General features: G+C 42.2%; 2 protein-coding genes across 3 annotated transcripts; both read left to right on the top strand.

The window, feature by feature from the left end:
* Positions 1-172: 172 nt before the first annotated feature.
* LOC124063787 (ATP-dependent 6-phosphofructokinase, muscle type-like) lies at positions 173-9,031 on the top strand. The gene is made up of 22 exons (XM_046397800.1): positions 173-920; positions 1,888-1,961; positions 2,119-2,196; positions 3,602-3,791; positions 4,347-4,512; positions 4,634-4,678; positions 4,808-4,916; positions 5,032-5,127; positions 5,222-5,314; positions 5,416-5,541; positions 5,665-5,729; positions 6,085-6,148; positions 6,249-6,395; positions 6,623-6,693; positions 6,781-6,868; positions 6,984-7,136; positions 7,219-7,383; positions 7,481-7,542; positions 7,766-7,877; positions 7,984-8,083; positions 8,569-8,674; positions 8,759-9,031. The coding sequence occupies exons 1-22, from the start codon at positions 830-832 to the stop codon at positions 8,898-8,900; spliced, it is 2,343 nt and encodes a 780-aa protein (XP_046253756.1). The 5' UTR covers positions 173-829; the 3' UTR covers positions 8,901-9,031.
* Positions 9,032-10,013: 982 nt separating this feature from the next.
* Positions 10,014-23,337, top strand: LOC124063369 (la-related protein 4). Of its 2 annotated transcripts, XM_046396967.1 has the most exons (17): positions 10,014-10,711; positions 13,019-13,136; positions 13,472-13,630; positions 15,039-15,123; positions 15,846-15,982; positions 16,072-16,175; positions 16,287-16,397; positions 16,482-16,535; positions 16,657-16,863; positions 17,282-17,385; positions 17,629-17,670; positions 19,229-19,456; positions 19,563-19,617; positions 19,723-19,881; positions 19,998-20,137; positions 20,242-20,446; positions 20,778-23,337. In XM_046396967.1, the coding sequence occupies exons 1-17, from the start codon at positions 10,595-10,597 to the stop codon at positions 21,168-21,170; spliced, it is 2,418 nt and encodes an 805-aa protein (XP_046252923.1). In that variant the 5' UTR covers positions 10,014-10,594; the 3' UTR covers positions 21,171-23,337. The 2 variants fall into 2 exon arrangements, with proteins under 2 accessions (XP_046252923.1, XP_046252924.1); XM_046396968.1 differs by lacking the exon at positions 17,629-17,670 and having other exon boundaries at positions 10,017-10,711.
* Positions 23,338-23,740: the final 403 nt, after the last annotated feature.

The raw sequence follows: 23,740 nt of genomic DNA, 5'->3' as shown, positions 1-23,740 counted from the left end.
AGCACGATACAAGATATGTCATACCGATTATCTTGCATTCCCCAGATTGTCTCTGAGCCAGATGTAAAGTTCAGGCCCTTTTCTGGACACGTGTTGAGTATCATCATCGTGCTAAATCACGTGACACAGTGTCCTGTTTGGACAGAAGATGAAATACAGCCTCTGACAGGCAGGTTTCATAGAGCTTATTAAATATCAAACTTAATGACAAAGTTCCCAGAGACCGAAGAGATGTTTTCACACAGTTTATCTTGTGTGATAACCCTAAATGTAATCAGTTTGCAATAATACGATAGAAAGAAAAGCTTTCAAATCAAACTGAGGTATGCACAATTAGATTTTTATTTTACACTGTGATTACTTATCAAATTTCTTTGTATTTTTTCAGGAACTTTTGAGTTTCAGCTGCTCTTCTTAAGAACAATTTAATGTGTGGAAGTGAAAACATAAAGCCAAAAGTGACAATTTCCCTTCAAAATCCTTGGCTTGTTTTATTGCTTTGAATGTATAAATTTGGAAATGAACTAATCTAAGCTGTTTCCTGTCACACGAGCGTCATGTGCAACGTGTTTCTCTGTCTGTAACTGTCCACTGCAGGTGGTAAGCTGGGCTCGATGTATATTTAGTAGAGTTGTGGGAGTGAGTGGTGGAGGGTGTCAGTGGGAGGGGGCTCGGGTCAGGATTAGGAACAGTACGGTAGTCTATAAAGCCTGTGTCTTCACTTGTGCCTCTCCTTGAGGAACAAGAAGTGAAGGAAACATAGCTGCACTCTCTTCTTTCTCCTTTTCTCCTTCGTCGTGCTTACCTGCCCAAGGGTTCCTCTGGAAACATGTCCAAGAATCTCCACCCGACCACGGACCCCACAAAGATGGGGCTTGGACGCTCCATCGCTGTGCTGACGTCAGGAGGAGACGCCCAAGGTAAGCAGAGGATGAGTTCTATTTCGAATGATTAAAACACAAAATGAGTCAGAGGAGGTAAAAGCTGTCAGGCAGTATCTCCACTCCCGTTGATGTGTCTGAATGTTGAATCCCAACCAGCTGTAGGAGCCCTGGCCATCTTACGAGAGCCAGTAAAGTATCGTGTTCATGCATTGACTGCATGACAACCGAAGTGAGTTCAGGAGCCAAAGAACAGAAAGGGCAAGAAACATTTTTCCACCGTTGAAGACCTACTGTCAGATGATGTTGAAGGGTGTTTGGCTGTAAATCCTGCAGGATAAGAACGCTATGTCACCACCGGTGTTTGATGTACGTTTCAGCAAAGCTTCAAATGTCCATCCAAATGACAAACAAAGTCCGGCTGGCTAAGATTGTGCTGCAGATTGAAAATATAGACCTTACAAATCAAGTTTGTGTTTCCTTTGTTAAATTAAAAATGAAGCTCCTCTAGACAGTTACTCCATCAGTTCTACTTGAAGTTCTTCTGGCTGATGTCTCATATTCGTATCATATTCTTCTTCTCCAAACCTGGTTCCAGACCTTTGTGTGGAGGCTCTTTATCTGTCCAAGTGTTACCTTATTTCGCATCTTTGGGGCTAATTTTAGTGCCGCTGACCTTTTTCTGGTATGGATGACAGAAACACCCCTCATTCACAGCTGCTGTCTGGTGAAACAAGAGCTGCACACAACACAAGCTTACACTGTGGCATTTAGTGTACCAGAGATCCAGGGGTGAGATGGTACACAAGACATACAGTCCCATAAACTGCTTTGGCCATGGCTATTTTTGTCTCATCTGCTGCCAACATACAGGTCAAGTCATTTAAAGGTTAAGATGGTTCTGTAAGCCTTGAGCCTGACATCTGATAGGAATTGCTGATTAGAATCTGACATTGTATTATAAAGGAAATTAGGTCTCACAGCTCATGTTCTTTGCATGTCACAGGCATGAACGCAGCTGTGAGAGCCACAGTCAGAGTGGGTCTCTACACCGGAGCCAAAGTCTACTTTGTTCACGAGGTACATCACAAGGCCTACACTTTACTGCCATGTCACAATATTTCAAATAAAAACAACATGCAGACTCTCGAGCCCATGAGAAATTTGGAGATTATGAAAGTTATGTGAGAAAAGAGTGTGTTCTCACATCCACGGAGTGTGTTTACCTGTGCTGCAGGGCTACCAGGGTCTGGTGGATGGAGGAGAGCACATTCGTCCAGCCACGTGGGAGAGTGTGTCCATGATGCTTCAGCTGGTGAGTGAACAAGCACACACACACACACACACAGAAACTCATCTGCCCAAAACAGCCACATACTGTATAAGACTTGTGTGGTGTTTAATTGTGTTATTAAAGGTTCGGTTCACCCAAAATACATTATCTTTACTGGCATATAGCCATGCACATAGTTTACATTCATTTTTCTTTTGATTGAGGGCTGCAGCTTTAACAAACATTACTGAGATCTGACCACAATATTTCTTGAATGCTTTTTTGTGCAATGGTCTGACGCATTACAAAGGAAAAATAAAAGCAGAATTCTCTTTGTTTTATTTATTTTTCAGTATCTCAGTTGCCTCTCTGCCCTCCATCCCCCATACAAGACAAACTCTCCATACCCACAGAGTAATGATAAAATAATACAAAACAGAAACAAAGACACAAAGACAAAAAGAATCATTTAAAAGCACATTTACTGAGTTAAAGTCATATGAAAGCTTACCAGAGAATTTCTTGGACTGCTTAACACCTCATGGTTTGGTTATAATTCTGCATGTGTGGAAAAATCCACCTGCTGACACACCAGTGAAGGTTAGTGGGACTGAAAGCTGTTTGTCTTTCCTTGAAAAGTGTCAGTCACCCTGTATAACGCACAGGGACCGACTGTGTGCTGCCTCCAGTGAAAACTGTTGACAGCGGAGTCGACTCTTGGTCCTGATATGAAAAGATACTTTGTTGAAATATATTTTTTTTTAATGCCATGATCACAACATGTATTGGGGTGACAGCAACATATTATAATCAGATAAAAGCTGATTCTGCCTGGCTGGACATCGTCAAGGTTTTTTGTATTTTGTGTGAACTGACCCTTTAACCTTCAATACTCCTTCTCCGCTTGGAGTCATGCTGGAGTTTTCTTCCAGCGTCTCACAAGTTGTGATAACATGAGAAACTGATTTATGAGTGATGATATTAAATGGCTGCCTCAGTCCTGTGATGGGAGGATGATGGAGGTTCAATAATACTGTGAAGCTCGTGATTCACATTCTATCATTTTGGTTTTCTAAATAAAGAGATGTGGCAGTGGAGATTGACATGCTGAGATTAATGAAGTGCGTAAAAGTGAGCAATGTAGTGGAAAGGTGCCATGGGAAATTTCAAGGATATCACTTCTGCCAACCTCATTTACTGAAAGCGTGATGCAGCTTCACTTGATGTGACTTCAAGGCATTTCGATGAGTCTAATTTCACGGCGTTAAAAGCTGCCCTGATGCACCTCTCCACTTAGAGCTGAATATTTAAAGGGTAATACTGGATAACTGTGTTGTAAAAACATTGTGAGGTTAAATGTCAGTAATGGTTGCTTCATTATTACACCCAGGAAATGTTTCTGCATCAGTAGATGTACTAAAAACGGATTCTCCTCTTCATGTGTCAGGGAGGTACAGTGATAGGCAGTGCCCGCTGCAAGGACTTCCGCTCTAGAGAGGGTCGTATGAAGGCAGCTCGCAACCTAGTGAAGCTGGGCATCACCAACCTGTGTGTGATCGGAGGCGACGGCAGTCTGACCGGAGCCAACGAGTTCAGGAGTGAATGGAGCGGACTGCTGGCTGACCTCGTCCGAGCCGGTAAAGAGAAGCACACAGTGGATGTGACAAAAATGAATCACCGCGCCTTCTCCTCTCAGCTGTGCCTGCCAATAAATGACGACGATCCCCTTTATTTTCCTGTTGCAGAACAACAGGTTTGGCATGTGTGACTTTTAGTGAAATATCTCAACTACTGGATGGATTTCCGTGAAATTTGTTTGCAGTCTCCTCAGGAATGTGAATAATTCCCTGACTTTGCCTATTATGTGTTCTAAATTTTTCCTATATTTTGGTTTATGGTCAGAAACCAGCAAAGCAAATTATATTCTCACCAGTCTCAGCTGTCATTCCTGTTATGTGTTATTAAAAGACATTATACTATATGTAAACATTATTCCAAATGTTGCCAAATATTGTGACCACGTTAGCATGTAGAGCCTTGCAGACCTGTAGCTTAAGACTGTGATTAGTTTTTGTTCAAATTTTCCAGCCACATCTTTTCATCACAGCGAGGTTAATAAAACATATCTGAGAGATTGTGTGCTTCTTTTCATCAGGGTTACCATCTCTGACTCTGTTTTTTATTTTCTACAGGTAAGATTACAGAAGAGGAAGCCAAGAAATCTTCCCACTTGAACATCGTAGGCATGGTCGGCTCCATCGACAACGACTTCTGCGGCACCGACATGACCATTGGCACCGATTCTGCCCTGCACCGCATCATCGAGGTGGTGGATGCCATCACCACAACCGCACAGAGGTCAGACATCACTGTGCACCTCCCTCCATGCACACTGCACACAGACATGATACTTTGGTTTATTAAAAACAAACTGCATATTCTTTCTTATTTGCACAAAATGCTCTGTGTTCATCCTCAGCCACCAGAGGACGTTTATCCTGGAAGTGATGGGCAGACACTGTGGGTCAGTACCATGTGTGCTTGGTCTGTTTGTGCATGTGTGTTGATATGGACACATCTGTGTATATGTGTCTGTTTGTGTGTATGTGTGTGTAGCACACCTACAACATAAGTCATCCAAAATATGATGCAGGTACCTGGCCCTGGTGACAGCTCTGGCCTGTGGTGCAGACTGGGTGTTTATTCCAGAGATGCCCCCAGATGACAGCTGGGAGGACCATTTGTGCAGGAGGCTGGCAGATGTATGTGTGTCTGTATTTTGCCATCAATCTGATCTAAACACTACAAAATACATCATTCAGAATGCACAAATATGTTTTCACTTCTTCTGATTGTTTTTTTTTCTTTTCTTTTTAGCAAAGGGCCAGAGGTTCTCGTCTGAATGTGATTATTGTGGCTGAGGGCGCAATGTCAAGAGATGGCAAACCGATTACATCCGAGCAAATCAAAAAGGCAAGCCCTTCTTTCTGGTGCCGTTGTGGTGAAGTATTATTCCACACTGCAGAGACAAAATTCCACACTAACATGTGGATTTATTTGTCTCCAGCTGGTGACTGACAGGCTCGGCTTTGATACTCGCACCACTGTTCTTGGACATGTACAGAGAGGAGGAACACCCTCAGCCTTCGACAGAATCCTGGTAAGTGACTCAGTTAAATGCCACATACAAAAGATAGTGTACAGAGCCACTGCTGCACACACTTACTTGATGATCTGATTCTGTGTGTGTGTGTGATCCAGGGCAGTAGGATGGGAGTGGAGGCAGTGATGGCCCTGCTTGAGGCCACTCCAGACACTCCTGCTTGTGTGGTCAGCCTGTCCGGGAACCAGGCAGTCAGACTGCCTCTCATGGAGTGTGTGCAAGTGGTATGTCACTATATTTTCCAACAGGTTTTAATTATTGTACTTTCTAAGGGTGTTTCTCCAATTGTTTAGGCGGGCGAGCACTGACATTAGAGTCTTCTCTCTATTACACTCTCATTGCTGCAGACCAAAGATGTGACTGCAGCCATGGCTGAGGGCCGATTTGAGGATGCCATCAAGCTCAGAGGAAAGTAAGTTTTTTCCTGTAAGCTAGCTGTTGAGTGGAATACAATCATTCATACACTGCATGACAAGATTTGATTTATAGTGCATAACTGAAATTTAAGTCAATTTATAAGTCGAGTAATTTGTCTCAATGCACTCAACAAACAATAAAAAATGGGATGAAAATATACAGACTAAAGTAAAAATATTGAACAAAGTACGTAAAACCTGGAAAAAACATACACACAGCAAAAAATGTGAAACGTTATCACTGATGGAGATTATCACCTTTAAAATATTAAAAAAATTAAAGATTGCACTTTCTGGTTTTGATAATGGAGCTCTGAATCACCAAAAGTGAACCTTCTTTATGATGTGCAGGAGTTTTGAGAACAACTGGAACACGTACAAGCTGCTGGCTCACATCAATCCCCCAGATGTTAAGGTAAGGGCTGTCTGTTTTCTTAGCCACACTCTCATCCCTGTTAATAAAGAAGATTCTTTATCAGACATAAATCTAAATAAATCTATATCTTGCTGATCAGAGCAACATCAATGTGGCCATCATGAACATCGGTGCTCCCTGTGCTGGTATGAATGCTGCTGTCCGCGCAGCTGTTAGGATGGGCATCATCCAGGGTCACACCATGTTGGCTGTCCATGATGGTTTCGACGGTCTTGCTCAAGGACAGGTACAGGCAGGCACATTTCCCTCTTTGCATCAGACCTTCCTTTGTTAGGATTTGTTGAAATCTGTACACAGATCTGTCACAAATGGCTAAGAATCTAAGGTAAATAGGTAGATAAATAACACTACAGGTTGACTTATCTTATACTGCAAACCAAGTGTTGGGTTATTTGTCTCTGTTTTTGTATTTGTTGTATAAAATATTCAGTTAGTTGTTTTTTCTCACTGCAGATTGAGCCTATCACCTGGACTTCAGTGAGTGGCTGGACTGGAAAAGGAGGCTCAGTGTTGGGCACCAAGAGGTAAAACATGTTTTCTCCAGAGGTACAGTTTTTGTCATAAAATCATGTATTTTTTTCCACTGTGTAAACTGTATCTGTGTGCCAAAGGATGCTGCCAGGTAAAATGCTGGAGGAAATCAGTCAGAACATCGCCAAGTTCAACATCCATGCTTTGGTGATCATTGGTGGATTTGAGGTAGGATGTGACAGTCATTCTTCTCCTTTAAAACCAAAAGTCTGTTCTTTCCTTCTCTAAAACAACCAACAAACGCTGAAACCAATGGATCTCCATCTTCTCCCCTTGGCTGCAGGCCTATGTTGGAGGCCTGGAGCTGGTTCAGGCCAGAGAGAAGTATGAGGAGATGTGCATTCCCATGGTGGTCATCCCAGCCACCGTCTCCAACAATGTTCCTGGCTCTGACTTCAGCATCGGCGCAGACACAGCCCTCAACACCATAACCTCTGTAAGTGCCTCAGCTGCAGATATACACACATCTATGCACAACAAGCAGCTAAATGCGTTTCTTCCATGTTTTTTTTCTGCAGACCTGTGACAGAATCAAGCAGTCTGCAGCAGGGACCAAGCGCCGCGTGTTCATTGTCGAGACTATGGGAGGATATTGCGGCTACTTGGCCACCATGGCAGGCCTGGCTGCTGGGGCGGACGCTGCCTACATCTTTGAGGACAAATTCAGCATTAAAGATCTGGAGGTGAGCTGATGACAGCACCTGTTTATCCAGCGTCTCTGCAGCTTAAACGGTGAAGTGACATGTTCTGATTTTGATCTGTGGTTGACTCGGCCTGTAGGTGAACGTAGAGCACCTTGTGGAGAAAATGAAGACAACAGTGAAGAGAGGTTTGATTCTCAGGTAGGTTCTAATCAGGTGTGACCCAGCAGAGCAGCAGGTACGAAATGAGGTGTTCAAATGCCAGTTGTCTGGGTGAATACGTGCTTCTGAGTGATCAGTGTGTTGTTTGCTGTGAAAAGAGGGCTATCACTCATACTTTGGAGAGATATACAGTAAGTCTGCCATCAGTCCATATCCTTCCAGATGGCAATAAAATAAACTGTCACTGTTCGTTATGCAATAGGAATGAGAACTGTAATGCCAACTACACCACTGACTTCATCTTCAACTTGTACTCAGAGGAGGGGAAGGGCGTTTTCGACTGCCGTAAGAATGTTCTCGGACACATGCAGCAGGTCTGTTCATGTGGTGAAGCATCCAAACCACTCCAAGAAAACCAGAACTGGATCTATATTATAATCTAATTGATGATACACTTTGTCTGTCCTTTACTAACTACAGGGTGGCACTCCAACTCCCTTCGACAGAAACTTTGGCACAAAGATGGGTGCCAAGTCTGTCCTGTGGCTGACTGAGAAACTCAAGGAGTGCTATAGACACGGTACACCAAACTAAAATCACATATTTCTATTGCACCTGCTGTTGCAGTGTGTAATATCAACGGGCAGTGGTGAAATGTAACTAAGCGCATTTACTGTAAGTGCTGTAATCTTACCTGTATCAATAACAAGCTTTTCCAGCTTGTTATTGATACTTTATCTTTAATCATCACCACATATCAGTGAAAAATACCATTACACCTTTTACTGATTAACAGATTTAGTTTCTATGCAGATGAAGATTTTATACGCAAGACATATCATCAGCTTTCTCCACCCAGAAAAACTACAACAGTAAAATCCTACTTAAGCATGAATGCATCAGTAATTAGAATATAATATTTAATGTCATGTATCACCCTTGGTATTGCTACTTTTGCTCCAACAATGCCAACAGGAATAAATAGAACTCATTTTCTTGGTGGTTGAAAGTAATGAGCATTTCATGACATTTTAATTGAATTGTTTCATTTCCTGTGTCCTTCAGGTCGTATCTTTGCTAACACACCGGACTCTGCCTGTGTGCTGGGCATGAGGAAGAGAGCGCTCACCTTCCAGCCTCTTACCGACCTCAAAGGAGACACAGATTTTGAGTAAGACGCATATTTTTTAAATGACTTTGTGTACCCGTATGTTTTGGTGAATATATAAAGTGATCCTCACACCATCTGCTGCAGGCATCGCATCCCCAAGACAGAGTGGTGGTTGAAGATCAGGCCCATCATGAAAATCCTGGCCAAGTACAACATCAAGCTAGACACATCCGAACATGCTGACATGGAGCATGTGATCAAGAAGAGGAGCCCTCTTGGGAAATAGACTTCCTCTTTGATTTAAATGTTCTGTTGCTCTGCCAACTCTGAAAACTTTCAGTGAATCAATTTTACACAAGATGCCAGATATCAAGAAACTGATTAAAGATATATTTAAAAAAAAATGTTTCTCCTTTCATCAACTGGAATACAACACTCTGGTGCATATGCGGTGATCAGGCAGGTTTGGGAGCTATGTGACCTGGTCATGAACTTGCTGCTGGGATTTAGGTAAAAGCTGTAAGTATTCAGGGTATCTAATACATGCATCCACTGACACAACTGGAGCCGTGAATGAGTAAATAAAAAGGACATGCCACTGTGTTTGGCTTCAAAATTCGCAGTGATGTCACTAAATCATGTTTGTAGGCACAAGTTTTACTCACTCACATCGAAGGAAAGTTTTTTCCCCTCAGCAGGTAAATGTGTAAACAGCCTCAAACAGTGTCAAACATCCAAATGAAGTCCTCAGCAAGCTGACACTCCAATAAGTTTTAGCTATTTGTCAATATAATACAATTGAGTTATCTCTGAAAAATCTGGGGGGGTTAATTCAAGAGTTTTCAGTGGCTTATCATCCATTCCTGATTGAATCTAAAGTTGGACAAAAAAAAGTGATTAGATCACAGCTCTCTTTTTCCTTTTGATGCCACACAAAAGGTCTCATGACCATTCACCGAACCTGCTGGTAGCCACTGAACACACTTTATGGGTATTTTATTGGTTTTGAAATACATGATTTTGCAGATAAAATTAAGTGTCATATTACCATTTGCAATTAAGAGAGTAAGTTTTCTTTACTGTCACAATAAGGATGCACAAAGAAACATACTGAGACATGTATAAATTGCCTAAAACCAGCACACAATAAAATATAAAATAAAATGAAATATTATTAATATAAAATAAAATAAAAAAATGGGAAATTAAATTAAGGTTTACTTTTCTGGCTCGCCGTTTGTCATCTTCGAGAATCATTTGTGTGATGGGTGCGTTGCGACTTGTTGGCTTGAATTCTCAGAATTCAGAAAAATTAGAATAAAAGTAGACGAAGTTTACCTTTAATCATTCTAACAACAACCGTAAGATACAAGAAGCTTGCATATATTCTCCTGACTGGTGTACTTGTCGTGACATAAATAATGGAACCGAAAACGCCACCAAAAGTACAGTATAAAACTACAACGCAAATCCGGAAAAGGAAAAGGAAATAGTTTCTGCAGGGGTCACCGAGACCTCGCGGTGGTAGCCGGGACGTCGGCGGACTGTGTGCCTGCGCTGAGGAAGGGTGCGTGTCCCCAGTGTCCGCTCCGGTCGCCCGGTTAGGAATGCGCCTCACGAACCCGGTGTGTAGTGTAATATTTGATGAAACGCCAGCGGGGACGGTGGCTTGAGAAGAGTCATGGTTTGGCATCGCTTAGACCACTAGTATCTTAGCGTGCAAGTTTGATTCATTCAGCTAGCTGGCGTTAGCCCGCTTCGTTGATTCATAGCACGCTAGGTCGTTAGCCTCAGTCTGTAGCACACCCGCTAGCCGGCTAGCTAGCTAGTAAGCTAGTTTTAGTGTGCTGTTGGCAAGTCTAGTCGAACAGGAGAGAACCAGACTGACTGCTGAACCCAGCCGCTATTTCGGAAAGAGGAGGTGGTGGCAGGCGGGGGCCGGGAGAACGCGACGGGGTGGAAGTGAGTCAGGAGCGGCTGATGAGTTCAGACCAGAGCGGAGAGCCGCCGCTGCTGCAGGAGGAGGCTGATCCCGGACCGAAGACCGGTGGGAAGGACGAGGCTCTGCTGGGGAGCGAGGGAGGGTCAGGCGGCATGGTGAGTGAGGCCTTCTTCAGCTAGCGAGCTAACTGACTGGCTAAGCGACTGCTGCTCATTGGATACCTGTTAGCACAGTACGCCCCCCTCAGTGCGATGGGCGATATTCATTAGACAGAAGCTAAAATTAACCTAAATGAGACATATAATAAGCTATTAAGTTTACACATGACTTGGAGTTTTTGAGTATTTGCGAGATCATTTTCATTGCATTGTGTTTAATCGTACGATGATATTGATTATCAAGTTAAAGCAGACTCGGACACCTCGTATATGGCAGTATTTGCACTACTACTAACTTGCAACCAGTACTGGCAGGTAATTCTACACACTTAACGTTAGCCCAGACCCCCACTGCAGCTCCTTCAGATGATGGCTGGCTAACGCTAGCTTAGCCACTAACAAGCAAGCTCATTAAGTAGTTTGCTGAGTAATCATTAGCATTTAAGTTAAGTTATGGGTCAGCTCCAGAATGACGGCAATGCTATTTGGATCGGACTACTACTGTTTGAGCTGTTTACAGTTTGTAGGTTATCGATGCTCTCGGTTATTGCCCGAAAGGTGAACGTTCTTGCAGTAACGTTATCTGTTAGCTAATCGCACTGCGAGCTAACTTAGCTAGCGCAGTGACATGCGTTGCAAATACCTGGCCTGTGCTGCGCAGCGCAGTCAGCTGACATTACTTGGCTTGCTACGGCCTGTAACACAGAAGCTTGCATTGTAACCATGTGTCAAGTTGCACAGTACATAAATGTTAAGGCTTTCATTGAATGACGCTGAAGCGTAGCCGTCGGACACACTCATTCTTGTCTAGTCGATGGAGAGAAGTGTCTTGAGGCGTATTGTGATAGGCAGCTGTACTTGTCAGGCCGAGTGATTTAGCGAAAAGGACCAACCTCTATCAGCAGGTGGCAAGTGACATTGTCAGGAGAAGCTGGTCAATTTTACAGTCACTGGCGTGTCATGGTTACAGTACAGCTGCAATCCATTCCTCTTTGTATAAAAGTACAGTGTGCAGTTGGTCTCATCTGATTCACATCAGTAGCTGTATGCCTTAATATGTACAGTATGCGATCTATTCTTGGCCACAGATCTTTGCCTGGTCAGGAGTTCTCCTGCCAGTTCACTGCTCTTTTGATGTGGCGAGTCAGATCCAATCTTTGAATAATGTGCATCAAAAATAAAAATATGTTGGTGAAAGTGACACAAAGTACTCCTAATATTATGTGACTTTGTTTTACTCACTTTTATCAACATTTATCACTGCACAGACATGATGCTGGTTAAGTTAAGCTTTTTTTAATCACTCACCAACTTGAGTTTCACAGGGGAGCAGTCTGTTTTAGCTGCATTTTATTGTACCTCTCCTAGTTTCTTACTAGATGCCATGGAGGCTCAGTGGTAGGTGTTTCAGCCATCTCAAGATCGGACCAGGTGTTTTCAGTTAGCATCCCCCCTAATATATGTTTAAAGTAATCAATGAAATCAGCAGGTGTAGCTATGGTTGGCTGTAGCTTGTATCCTCAATCCTCAATCCTCAGTGAGTTTTTTTATTGCTGCTGCAAGGATTTTGATGGTATGGTGATGCTTTTGTGTTTGTTTTGTTTGTTTTTATTTCCCCACACACCGGGATATGTTTTGTCAAAAAAATTAACGGTAAAATTTACATTCAGTTTCCATCATACACTTAGTACTTGAGGGAAATACATGTGCAGAGGTGACACTAGACTGTCTGCCTTCAACAATAAATTGTTTCATGGTTTGTTTATTAATTTAAATGTTTATATGACTGTCTTATATTTTATATTTATTTATTTGTTTTCAGTGTTTTTACTTGTTTTCTTTACTTTTTAGGTAACTAGTGTGTTGTTATTTCTTAACTTGAAGTTATCTTGTCCACTAAGATGTCCACCTTGATGGTCATAGATCTCCATAGATGATTGGATTTTATGCTTAACAGCTATTAGTTTCATTTAATGCATTAAAGATTCTTGGTTCTTACTGCTCAGTATTGCGTATAAAAAGAAACTCAGTGTGTTTTAAATAAATGAGTGTTAATGTTTTGACTGGATAGGTACAAAGCGTATTAAAATCTGTTTCGTTTTCAAATCTCTTTATACTGAGAGATACTGATCTTGATTCTCAGTGTAGCATAGGTCCCAGTAGCTGATGGAGCATGTCATTTAAATTATTGTTTACATTTTGCCCACATTTACATGTTTGACTTTGCTAAAATAAAGATGCCATTCTGTTTTTAATGTGGTTATGAACTGGACTCGCCTGATCCTGCTGTTTTGTGCTGTGAAGGTCACCTCTAAAGGCGCCGGTTTGAACCCAAATGCCAAGGTGTGGCAGGAGATGCCTGTGGCCTCCAGCGAGGCTCTCACCAACAGCCCTCATTGGCCCCCCTCAGACATCAGTGAGGGTAAGATACAACAACATCAGCCCAATTAAATATCCACCAGAAAACTCAGAACTTATTTTATTATTTACAGACATTTAAAATGTGAAAAAAGTCATTGGCATTCATGTCTGTTAAAATAGACTTGGAGAAATGTTTTGTCACTGCCAGCTATAACACTGAAATTCATGTTTAGACTTTTTTTTTTAACCCTTTTCTTGACATCTGTATACACCTTAAGTTTATCATTGTAACATAAACAGTACTGAACACAACACAATTTCAGAATAAACAAGGTAACGCAGCCCTGAAAATAGTCTGCTCTTGGTTCTGAATTAAACTCTTCACCTTGTCCACAGGTTATTCTGAGCCTTCGTCTGCTGGGTGCAAGCAGTACACTGTGGGATTCACAGCCCTGGATGAGAGCAGCTCCACAGCAACAGCTGAGATAGCAGTAAATGGAATGGACCCTCCAGAGTTGGGATTTTCCCCCACTGAGTCCACCACAGGGACCTCAGGTCAGTCACACCACGTTATATGCAGTTGTTTCCACACGCCAACCTGGACTGAAACTAAGATTGTATTCTTTTTTAATTATCTAAATGATAAAGTTTGTATGGGGTATGAAATGGTAGTCTTTGGTTAAAAGGAATAAAAACCTACAGGCTGCTGGCTATCTATACCACATGGTTTTACTTAATGTTTTCACAGGCTTGGTAGTAACTCATTATTAAATAATACTCACATGAATTACATATTACTGCTTATTATAATAATAGTGCAGCCTGCACTCCACAGTCATGCTGCTCATCATATCTCTTTGAAACTGAGTGGAAATCAAATTGTGGGTATGACGGCTTAAGGTCATTGCCAAGTAATCCTCACAGTTGTGTAGCAATTGTGTGGTAACCCTGTCCTATATGTGCTGTCGTAACTCAGTGGCTAATGTTATTACGCTCACCTTTATGTTGTATTGCAGTCCAATGCAACAGCCCTGCCACAATACTGATCATTTTAGGTAACAAGTGTGTTATTATTTGTTGATTTTATATTTTACTATATTGACTTTTTGAGCAGTTTCTGTACATTCACGTCTGTGTTTGTTCCAGGTAGTGTTCAAATGGACAATATTATACTGAGAGGTGCAGGAAATATTTTGTCTCTCCCGTTTACATGGATGGAATATTAGACACACCCCTGAATGAAATGCCATCCAGTGCAACATCACCACCAACTCTGGCCTCTGTGATCAGAGCTGCCTGCCAAGAGCAAATGACTTAAGTCATCAGTTGAATACCCAAAGTTAACTGACATTTTGAATTGAAGTATTGCACCCTTTTTACATTTTTTTTAAGCTGCGTCACTGGACACAGAACAATGCTGGAGCAAAGGCATGGCAGACTGAACTTAACAAACCAAGTCCATGACCACATGATTCATGTCTACTGGCTTCTCTGACACTCTGCTCCAGTCCTGACTGTCAGTGAGGTCACCCAAACTACTTTTGAACCTGGTGCTCACTGTTACGGCCTCTTCTCATCTACGGATAAATTAACCAATAAAGCACAGCAAGCACATGGCAAACAAGTGCTGACTGAAAATCCTATTTTTGGGACAACTCTAACGTATAACTGAATGCACACCTCTAACAATGTCAGCTCAGCATTGTGGACAGGATAATAGCAGACTTTATGACAAACAGTTGTATTACATTGCATTAGGCTTTATATGTGTATCTAATGAAGTGGCCACTGAGTGTGTGTTCACACTTTGTCACAGAGGGTTGACGATACATCACATAACAAATGCAACGACCCCCCACCCTCTTTCTGAGTCTTTCTGAAAGGTGCCCATATTACAGATGAACTTGATATTAAAGCATTTTATCACTTTTCTTATTGCTGACATTTTGTTTTTGGTTCTTAGTGGATTCCAAAACTGAAGAACAGCCAATCTCCTCTGAGACTCTACGGGAGTCTCTGAAGAAAGAGCTGGAGTTTTATTTCTCTAGGTAAGAAGCCGAGCACTTAAACCACCTTTCACTCAGCCAGCCGTCAGTCTTTTCACTTTTCAGTATGCTTGAAATGTTTAACAAAGTTAGAGTTTGTCTGTACACTGAAAAAGCGGCTTCGCAAAGAGATATCTGACTGCACTATTCCCATGTTGACCCGGTGATGAGATTAAGATGCGCATAGAGGGAATGCAGATTGTGAAGTTACTGACTTTGGTTCTCTCTTTCTCCTCTTCATCTTTTCTTCTCTCTCTATACCCCATCTCCCCCAAAGTTAGATGCTTTGCCCGTCATCCCAATGAGCGTTCAGATTATGAGATCTGAGGGTCAGAGGCTCATGACATGATCAGTCTGTGTGAATGATGCTACTAGAGTATCTGCCTCAAAGCGTTATTTGTGGTTGCGACCGTAGAACTGGGATCGTGGACTTCTGGTGCATTACATTTGTACTCTTAAGTCATGTTCCGAGCTCTGAAGCCGGAAGTGACAAATGGAACGCCGCCTAATGTCGGAATTCCAACTCGTGGACTCGGTGTCAGAGGACACTGAGTTCGCAAACCAAGATGGCTGCCGAGAACATAGACTCTAGTAAAAGCTGTGGTTCTTCGTGTGGCAAATGAAACACGTCCCGAGTTGCAACTTATGAGTACAAATGGAATCCACCATTGTATCCCTGGATGAGAGAAGGCTCATATATGTGGATCTGTCGTTCTGTGATTCAGGGAGAACCTCTCTAAGGATTTGTACCTGATGTCCCAGATGGACAGTGACCAGTTTGTCCCTATTTGGACTATAGCCAGCATGGAGGGCATCAAGGTCCTCACCACTGACATGGACCTCATCCTGGACGTGTTGAGATGTAAGTGGAAAGTCTAAGATGGTCTACGTAAAAACATTTTGGAAACATCTGTGTTGTGTCTGGACTTAAACATCTTGAATTTCCCTCAGCCTCGCCAATGGTACAAGTGGATGAGAAAGGAGAGAAAGTGCGTCCAAATCACAAGCGGTGCATTATTATCCTGAGGGAGGTCCCTGAAACAACACCCGTCGAGGTAAAGCTAACGCATGCACATGCTTAGCAATAAATACTGCATGTATTGGGAATAAATAGATTGTAGTTGTTTATTTGAATTGTGAGACTATTTTTTGTGCCCATTTTACAGGAAGTGGAGTCCCTGTTTAAAAATGACAACTGTCCGAAGGTGATAAGTGTTGAGTTTGCACACAACAACAACTGGTACATCACATTCCAATCAGACACAGATGCTCAGCAGGTAAAGCAAGTCATATTACACTTGATATTTGCTTAAATGCTGCATCATGAATTGTCTCTTGATTCTCTGTGATGTTCCCTCCAGGCATACAAATACTTGAGAGAGGAAGTAAAAACATTTCAGGGAAAACCCATTATGGTAAGTCACTTAAAAGTCATTGTGTGTGTCACTGGGGAAAGGCCTGTTTCGTTAAGTCGTTTGCAGTCATCTTACTCTTCTCTCTTCCTAATTTTTCTTTCTTTTGTTTTCATACTGTCAGGCCAGGATAAAGGCCATCAACACATTCTTTGCGAAGAATGGCTATCGTAGCATGGACAGCAACCTGTACGCTCAGCAGTCCCAGAGCCAGTCTCAGTACAGCTCGCCACTCTACATGCAGCACGTCTACCCCCAGCAGTACCCGGTATATGGCATTGTACCTCCCACCTGGACGCCTTCGCCTGCACCCTATTTTGAAACTCCTCTGGTGAGCCGTGCTGCAGCTACATTTCTATGACACAGTCATACAGACTCAAACCTGCTCTGAAATTCACCCTCATGCATCGTAGTTGACAACACTGCCTTCACTTGCTGTTGATTTTGTGTCATCTGCATTAAATGTGTAAATTGTGATGCTAATAGTTGGGTGGCTGTTTTCACCCAGCATCCAAACAGCCTGCACAATTGCATGTTGGTTTTTACCATCTTGTTTCTCCAATCAGTCTTCTTGCAATCTGAATTGTCATTAGACATAAATGCGCCGTCTTTTTCATAATGGGTTGAGTCAAAGTATTTTCGAAACAGCTCTACAAGCAGAGGAAATGGTACAGTAAATTTATTTCAGGCCCTTGAGGTAGGAAGTGTAAATAGGTTTTTCACTGTCTTTTTATTTTTTTCTTGTGCAGGCACCATTTCCCAACAGTAGCTTTGTGAATGGATTTGGCTCTGCGGGACACTACAAAACTGGTTCCAACTCTCTGAATATCACTCGCCCGTTCAACAGAAGCCGGTAAGGACTTTTTTGCCCAGGTGCTGTTTGTTAATTTGAGTTTAGTTTTTTTTTTTTTTAGTTTTCACTTAAATCTGAATCTGGTATCTGCATAAACATATTCTCATTGGAATGTTTTATCATGTTGTTTGAATGACACTAAACCGTGAACATCGGATCATCTGCAATTGAATTTTGTCTAAAGAAAATGTAACCTCACCAGGGAATTGTTCTTCACTCCCTGTCTTCTCACTGTCCCCATAGTGTCCCTCTGTATTCAAGAAAGAATGTAATAAATGCCTTCAGGTACTTCTGTTACACTGAACAATAAGCTTCATTGCTACCCTCATCTCTTATCATACTGCAGCAGCCAAATGACTAAATTCATAACGGGGCCCATTTATATAGCCCATAATCCTTTTCATCAGTGTGATAAATGTTTGTTGCCAGTTAATGGACATCCTGGATGTGTCATGTCATTTGATAAATGTGGGCTTGCCTGCTACATGGAAGCAGCAGTTGCTGTCTGATTCTGAGCAACTGACTTTTCCCAGTTATGACCACTTTGGCTCTAAAATATGCTCTGTGCTTTGACATTTAATGGTTTCCCTCCATCACAATTAACCATCCATGTTATTCTTTTATTGTTTTACGGCTTCTTTCTTTATCTGTGATCATATTAACCTATTCCATGTGTAGTTATGTGCTTTAACAAAGAAATGCTGACACTTTAGGGTTGAGTCCAGGTCAACCAGCTGCCAAGCTGTGCACTTTGATTGTTCAGCAAAGAGATGACAACTTTGGAAGTGTTTGTTCACCGAAAAAGCAGCTTCACAAAGAAATAACTGACTGGACTCTTCCCAAGGCGACCCAGTGATGAGATCAAGATGCGCATAGAGGGAAACCAGAGAGTGGAGTAACTGGCTTTGGTTCTCTCTTCTCTCTCTTCTTTGGTTCTCTCTGCCTTTTCTTTTCTCTCTCCTCCCTCCCCTCCAAAGTCAGGTGCTTTGCTCTCCTCCCAATGAGCGTTCAGATTATGAGATCTGAGGGTCGGAGACTCATGAGAAAATGAATTAATGTGAAGCACACTGCTACACAAACAATATGTCTCTCAAAGTGTTATTTGTGAGGCTTAGTAAGCTGTCTGGGTCTTACTTGGGCATTGTCAGCTCTTCTCAGTGAGGTTGTGGTTGATTGCATATTGCCAACATACAGTATGTTGACACCAAAGTCTCCACTGCTTCAACCGACAACTGAGCACAGATGCAGTCCTGCATGACTACTCGTTTATCCTGAGGACACAGCATGCTGTCCTGTTCCTCCACTGAACTGGTGCCACCAGTGTTTCCTTTGAACACACTTAGATGCTTCAGCCTTCATTATCTGGAAATTGTTGATGCTATTAGCCTGTTTATATATCCTGCCTGTTCCTATTTCATTTGCATACTAACCACTGTGTTCACAGTGCAATTTTCTGTAATAGTGTTAATGTCCAAACATGAGCTTCACTTGTAAGATCATGGAGGTGGTTTGACAAGTTGTAACCCTTTGAATTGGATTTGTGTTAATTGTAATAGCTCTTCTAAGGTGGATTTTTATTATGTCAAGAATGTTTGGGCAGTCTTTACAACTTTCCTACAATATTAACAGCATACTGAAAAAAACAGACTGAAACAAGCCTTTGCTACATGTAAATAGACTTGTAACAACCACCAGTATGGTCAGTTTAACACCACTCAGAAGGCCAAAATGATCCCCACAAGCAAAAAGATCCACAGGAAACACTGGTTGCCAGTATGGTCTTCAGAATATTTTCAACTTAACATTAATCTTACTCATCTTCACCTTTCCACCTCTGCGACAGAAACCATGTTAAGCCCCAGGTAAGGACGAGTGAGGTGACCTCAGCGTCTGTTACTCCTGTTCCCTTGGAGAGTCTGACTGGACTGCGCAGTCCGCAGCCCCCTGCTGCTGCCGCCACCACTACCCCAGTACAGACAGCCTCTGACCTGAGCTCAGCGTTCTCACATCTCTCGTCCTCGTCCTCATCTTTGGACCCCAGCGACGACAGCAGCATGACTGGACGTGGAAGGTAAACCTGTTTTGTCTGTCGTTTAATGTCTGATTTGTGTCTGACAGCTGCTCACTGGCTTTGATGTGATCAGTGACACTTAACTGATCAAGTAATTGTTTTTCAGACGGAGCACAACCTACAGAGGCACACGGAGGAGGCGAGAAGAGGAGAGGATTGCGGTAAATAGTGATCTTCATCTCATCTTTAAGCATGTGTTGTATTTCAAGCATGAAACCTCTCGTGATCTTTCTGTTTGTTGGCTTCCTGTCAATTTCTTTTCTCAGAGGCCGGTACCACTAGCGGAGGTCAAGGTTTCTCCGCCTAAGTTTGACTTGGCTGCTACCAATTTTCCACCTCTTCCTGGCTGCGTGGTCAGTACACAAGGAGAGCCAGTGCTAGAAAACCGAATGTCAGATGTTGTACGAGGCTTGTACAGGGACAAGGTAAGAAGAAATGAAGACTGTATCGGTTTGGAAATCTCCCGGTAAAACTGCTCTGAGAATATTGTTGAGAAGGAAACTTCTGAGGTGTAACTGGTGTGCCTTCTTGCTTTTTATAGGCCGAACAAAACAATAAAGAAGCCACTGTGAGTTCAGGTTCAGGCCAAGCCCCCGTCACAGAGGAGGCTGTGGCTGTCTCAAGTACTGTCCTGGCAGCGGCGAAATCTGCAACACAACCACTTGGATCTGCACCTGCTAGGTACGACTGTCTCTAATTTAATGACATGTCCAGTATTTTGAGCCAAACACCTGTGTTAAATTTGAAGTCATTACTTAAATGTGCGAAACCCCTTGTTTTGACAGTGTCACTCGCCAGGAGAAGAGGTTTGAACGAGCAGAGGCCTCAGCTCCAAAAGTGACTCCACGCGCACCTATTCAAACTACCACAAACCCACCCTCCTCCTCACAGCCCGTGCCGAGCTCCAGGCCTCAGCTCTCTACCGCCTCAACGCCAGCGACACCCAGCACGCCATCTCCTACTACAACCACTATTCCCACCACTGCACAGGTGAGAATCTGTGTCTTTGCAATAGCGACCTACACTTGAGTTCCGTTGTCCTCCCAGTGATGAGAACTTTTGCGCATAGAGGGAAGTGAGGACGTGGACTGACTGGCTTTGGTTCTCTTCTTTCTTCTCTGCCTGTCACTCGCCTTTAATGTTTCTGCCTTTTTATCTTTCTGCTCTTTCCCACCAGCTGTCCAGAAAGTTCACTCCTACCCCAATGAGCGTTAAGATTATGAGATCTGAGGGTTTGATGTGTGAAATAATCAGAATGAATGTTTAACTGTGAGTCTGTTACATATTAACATTGTGCTCTTTTTTTCACGCCTTTGTTCAGGAGCCTCGTAAGCTCAGCTATGCCGAGGTGTGCCAACGGCCACCCAAGGACCCTCCCCCTGCAGCCCCGGCCCCAGCTTCCTCGGGCTCCGCGTCTGGCCAGCCGTTGCGTGAGCTGCGTGTGAACAAGGCTGAGGAGCCGGGCTCCAGTGGTGGTTCTGGAGACAAGCAAGAGAAAGGCCATGACAGGGAGGGGGGATGGGAATGCAAGGAAAGCCGGCCACCACGTGAACGTGACTCTCAAGGCTACTACCGCAGCAATGGCCCCAGAGGCACTGGGGGCCTCAAGTTTCGGGACCAGAGGCGCCCACCTCCGGCCCGACGCAGCTCCCCACAGGGAGGCTACAGGCACACTGGCAAAGAGCAGAATATCCCACCAGTATCGCCAAAGTAAAAACTTGATATGAATAGAAAAGAGATGTATGAATATATACATGGATATATATAATTATATAAAAATGAATAACATAAAAGCAACAACATTATGGTAGCCACCCTCCCGCCTGGAACTTGTCCAAAGAAAAGCTTTTAAAATGACATTAAGACCGGGACATCCAGGACTAATGGGCAAAATGACGCGTGAAGAACTTTTGTGATTTTGAAAAGGAAACAGAAATCTTGTTTTGGCCTCCAGCATTATGCTTAAAAGAACTTTAAGTGCGATTTGTCTGGAGGACATCTCATTTATGCTCTGCTAGGGAGAGGTGAGATGATGGGCCATGTAAATGGCCTTCTACCTTTTTGATTTTAACAAATAGATGTCTGCAAGAACAATATGCACTAAGAAGAAAAGAACATGCATATATGTCATGTACATATACAAAGATATCACTAACACGCAATGAGACATCAGTTGTTTTTTTTTTTCTTGTGTGCTTAGGTTTGCAAGTATGACTGAAGGGTTGACTGATGTCTGTGTATGCATTGATTGTTAAGCAACATGATTGAAGTGCTACAGTATGCTGTTGCACCGATGTGATGAAATGGATGATTTTTACATCAGAGATTCAGAATCATTGTCCTGAACCTGGACAGTGTGGTCTTCTAATGTATATTAATGAAATATGTTCTATGGTGGTATTTTGGTCCTGGCTCATGATTGGCTTAAATCGTATCAGTCGGATATCAGAAACTGTCCATGTATGCCGCAGTCAGATGTGTGGTTTTGTTTGAAGCCGAAATCCAATTTGGGGTGCTCACTGGCCTGTTAGCCACGGTGATCCTGCTAGCCTGGTCCAAAGCTTTTCATGTTAAGTTTTATCTATATTTATCTGAACCGTTTTGTGGGTGGGGGTAAACCCCCTCTGATGGATTCCGAATATTGTCATGTCGATAATCAGTCAGGTTCTCTGTTTACATGTTTGTTTGGGTAGTAGGTTGATGTTTTTCCCAAGAGAAAAAACAGAATAGATTAATGATAAGATTTGACTGTTCAGAGCGGCTGATGGTTTGGGTGAGGTTTGGCTTTTCTACATCATCACAGGGTATCCAGGTTAAGCTTATATCTGTGAATTGTTCTTACCAGTGGCATAGTGTCAAAAATAGACTGAGGAGTGCTATTAGCTGAGAATGATAGCTACATAATATTTGGCAGCCAAATCGTGGGAAAAAGAAAATTGAAACATTTTCACGTGCTATGTGCCAGCTGCCTCTGATCATAGTGTGCTAGGATAAAATTTTTGGTTTTGTTTTTTTATTGACGAGGTGTGCTAAATAATGTAGTCTGGGGGAAACTTTTGGCCCAGTGAAACTGGATTTTGATGAAGCTGTAGAGGTGTAGTTGCCTATGCTATATTGTAATAACCCTTCACTAGAAATGTGTGTGGGAGAATGTAATTGTTGTACTGATTTTGCAGCGGGAGACTTATAGCAGCAGGTATCCACCAGATTGTTTTGTGCTTTTAGGGTGAGTTTGCTGGTTTGTTTTATTTTTGTTTGTTTTTTTTTTTCTCTTCTTTGTTTTTCTTTTCTTTTTTTTTTAATTTTTGAAAAAACAAACAGGTTGACTTAGAATTTGAAGTTTGACTCACTGTATGTATTGCTTTTTGAATTTATTTATTTTAATTCTGATGCACAACGCTTTTCTCCCAATCTTGGTAGGCTGGTTTCCCCAAAGTTGTGTGAAATCGCATTGGCAAAATAAAATCACGCATATGACATTTATGTACTGTTCGAGATGTCAGCTGAGCGAGAATACTTGATGCATTGACTTTGGGTTTAGTAATGCAGTAAAAGAGTAACCAATCCCTGGGGCTGTTATTTCTTTTTCATTAATGAGTATGAGCAGCTAGTGGTTTAGTATAATTAAATAAATGCACTAACTTGTTTTAAAAAGAATCTTACTCATGAGTAATGTGAAATCATTTTAGAAGCATATGGTTGATGTTGACAGGCTTGCTAATACCTACAGGAATCCCCCTTCTCCTCCATATGTTTGGGTTATTTTCTGTTCATTTGGGTTGGGGTGGTAAAAGGAAATATTGAAATGGATCAACCAAGTGTTTGAGACACAATCCTAGAACTGTATGAAATGTCACCAAAAATAAATTATTTTGATTTGGCTTCCCTGTGTTGTATTTCTTCTTTGTCTGTCTTTTTGTTTTGTACATACACTACTGCATCAAACAGAAAGCGGGCTGCAAATTTGATCTTATTTTTTTAAATGCAGTGTGGAAATGTCTCATACTGCAAAAATGCCAGTTGTACTTATATGTGTGCTATGTTGCAAGATGAGCAATGTTCCAGACCTGTAGGAAAAATGTGCAAAAATGTAAAGGTCATAAAGTATGTAATGGATGAAATAAATCAAAAATGTAGTTTTGTGTTTAACATTTGGTGCTGCTAGTTGGGTTTGGTCAATTTTCCGCTTGTACATTCCCTTATGGACAAGGGGACTTAAACTACATTTAAACAGAAAAGAAAAGGCCAACAAAATTGTACTATAGATCTACATAGTCATATCAA

This window comes from Scatophagus argus, chromosome 8 (assembly GCF_020382885.2).
Source record: "Scatophagus argus isolate fScaArg1 chromosome 8, fScaArg1.pri, whole genome shotgun sequence".
Classification (NCBI taxonomy): Eukaryota; Metazoa; Chordata; class Actinopteri; family Scatophagidae; genus Scatophagus; species Scatophagus argus.
Note: the sequence above shows the minus strand (reverse complement) of the source record. Positions and strands in the feature narration are given on the sequence as shown.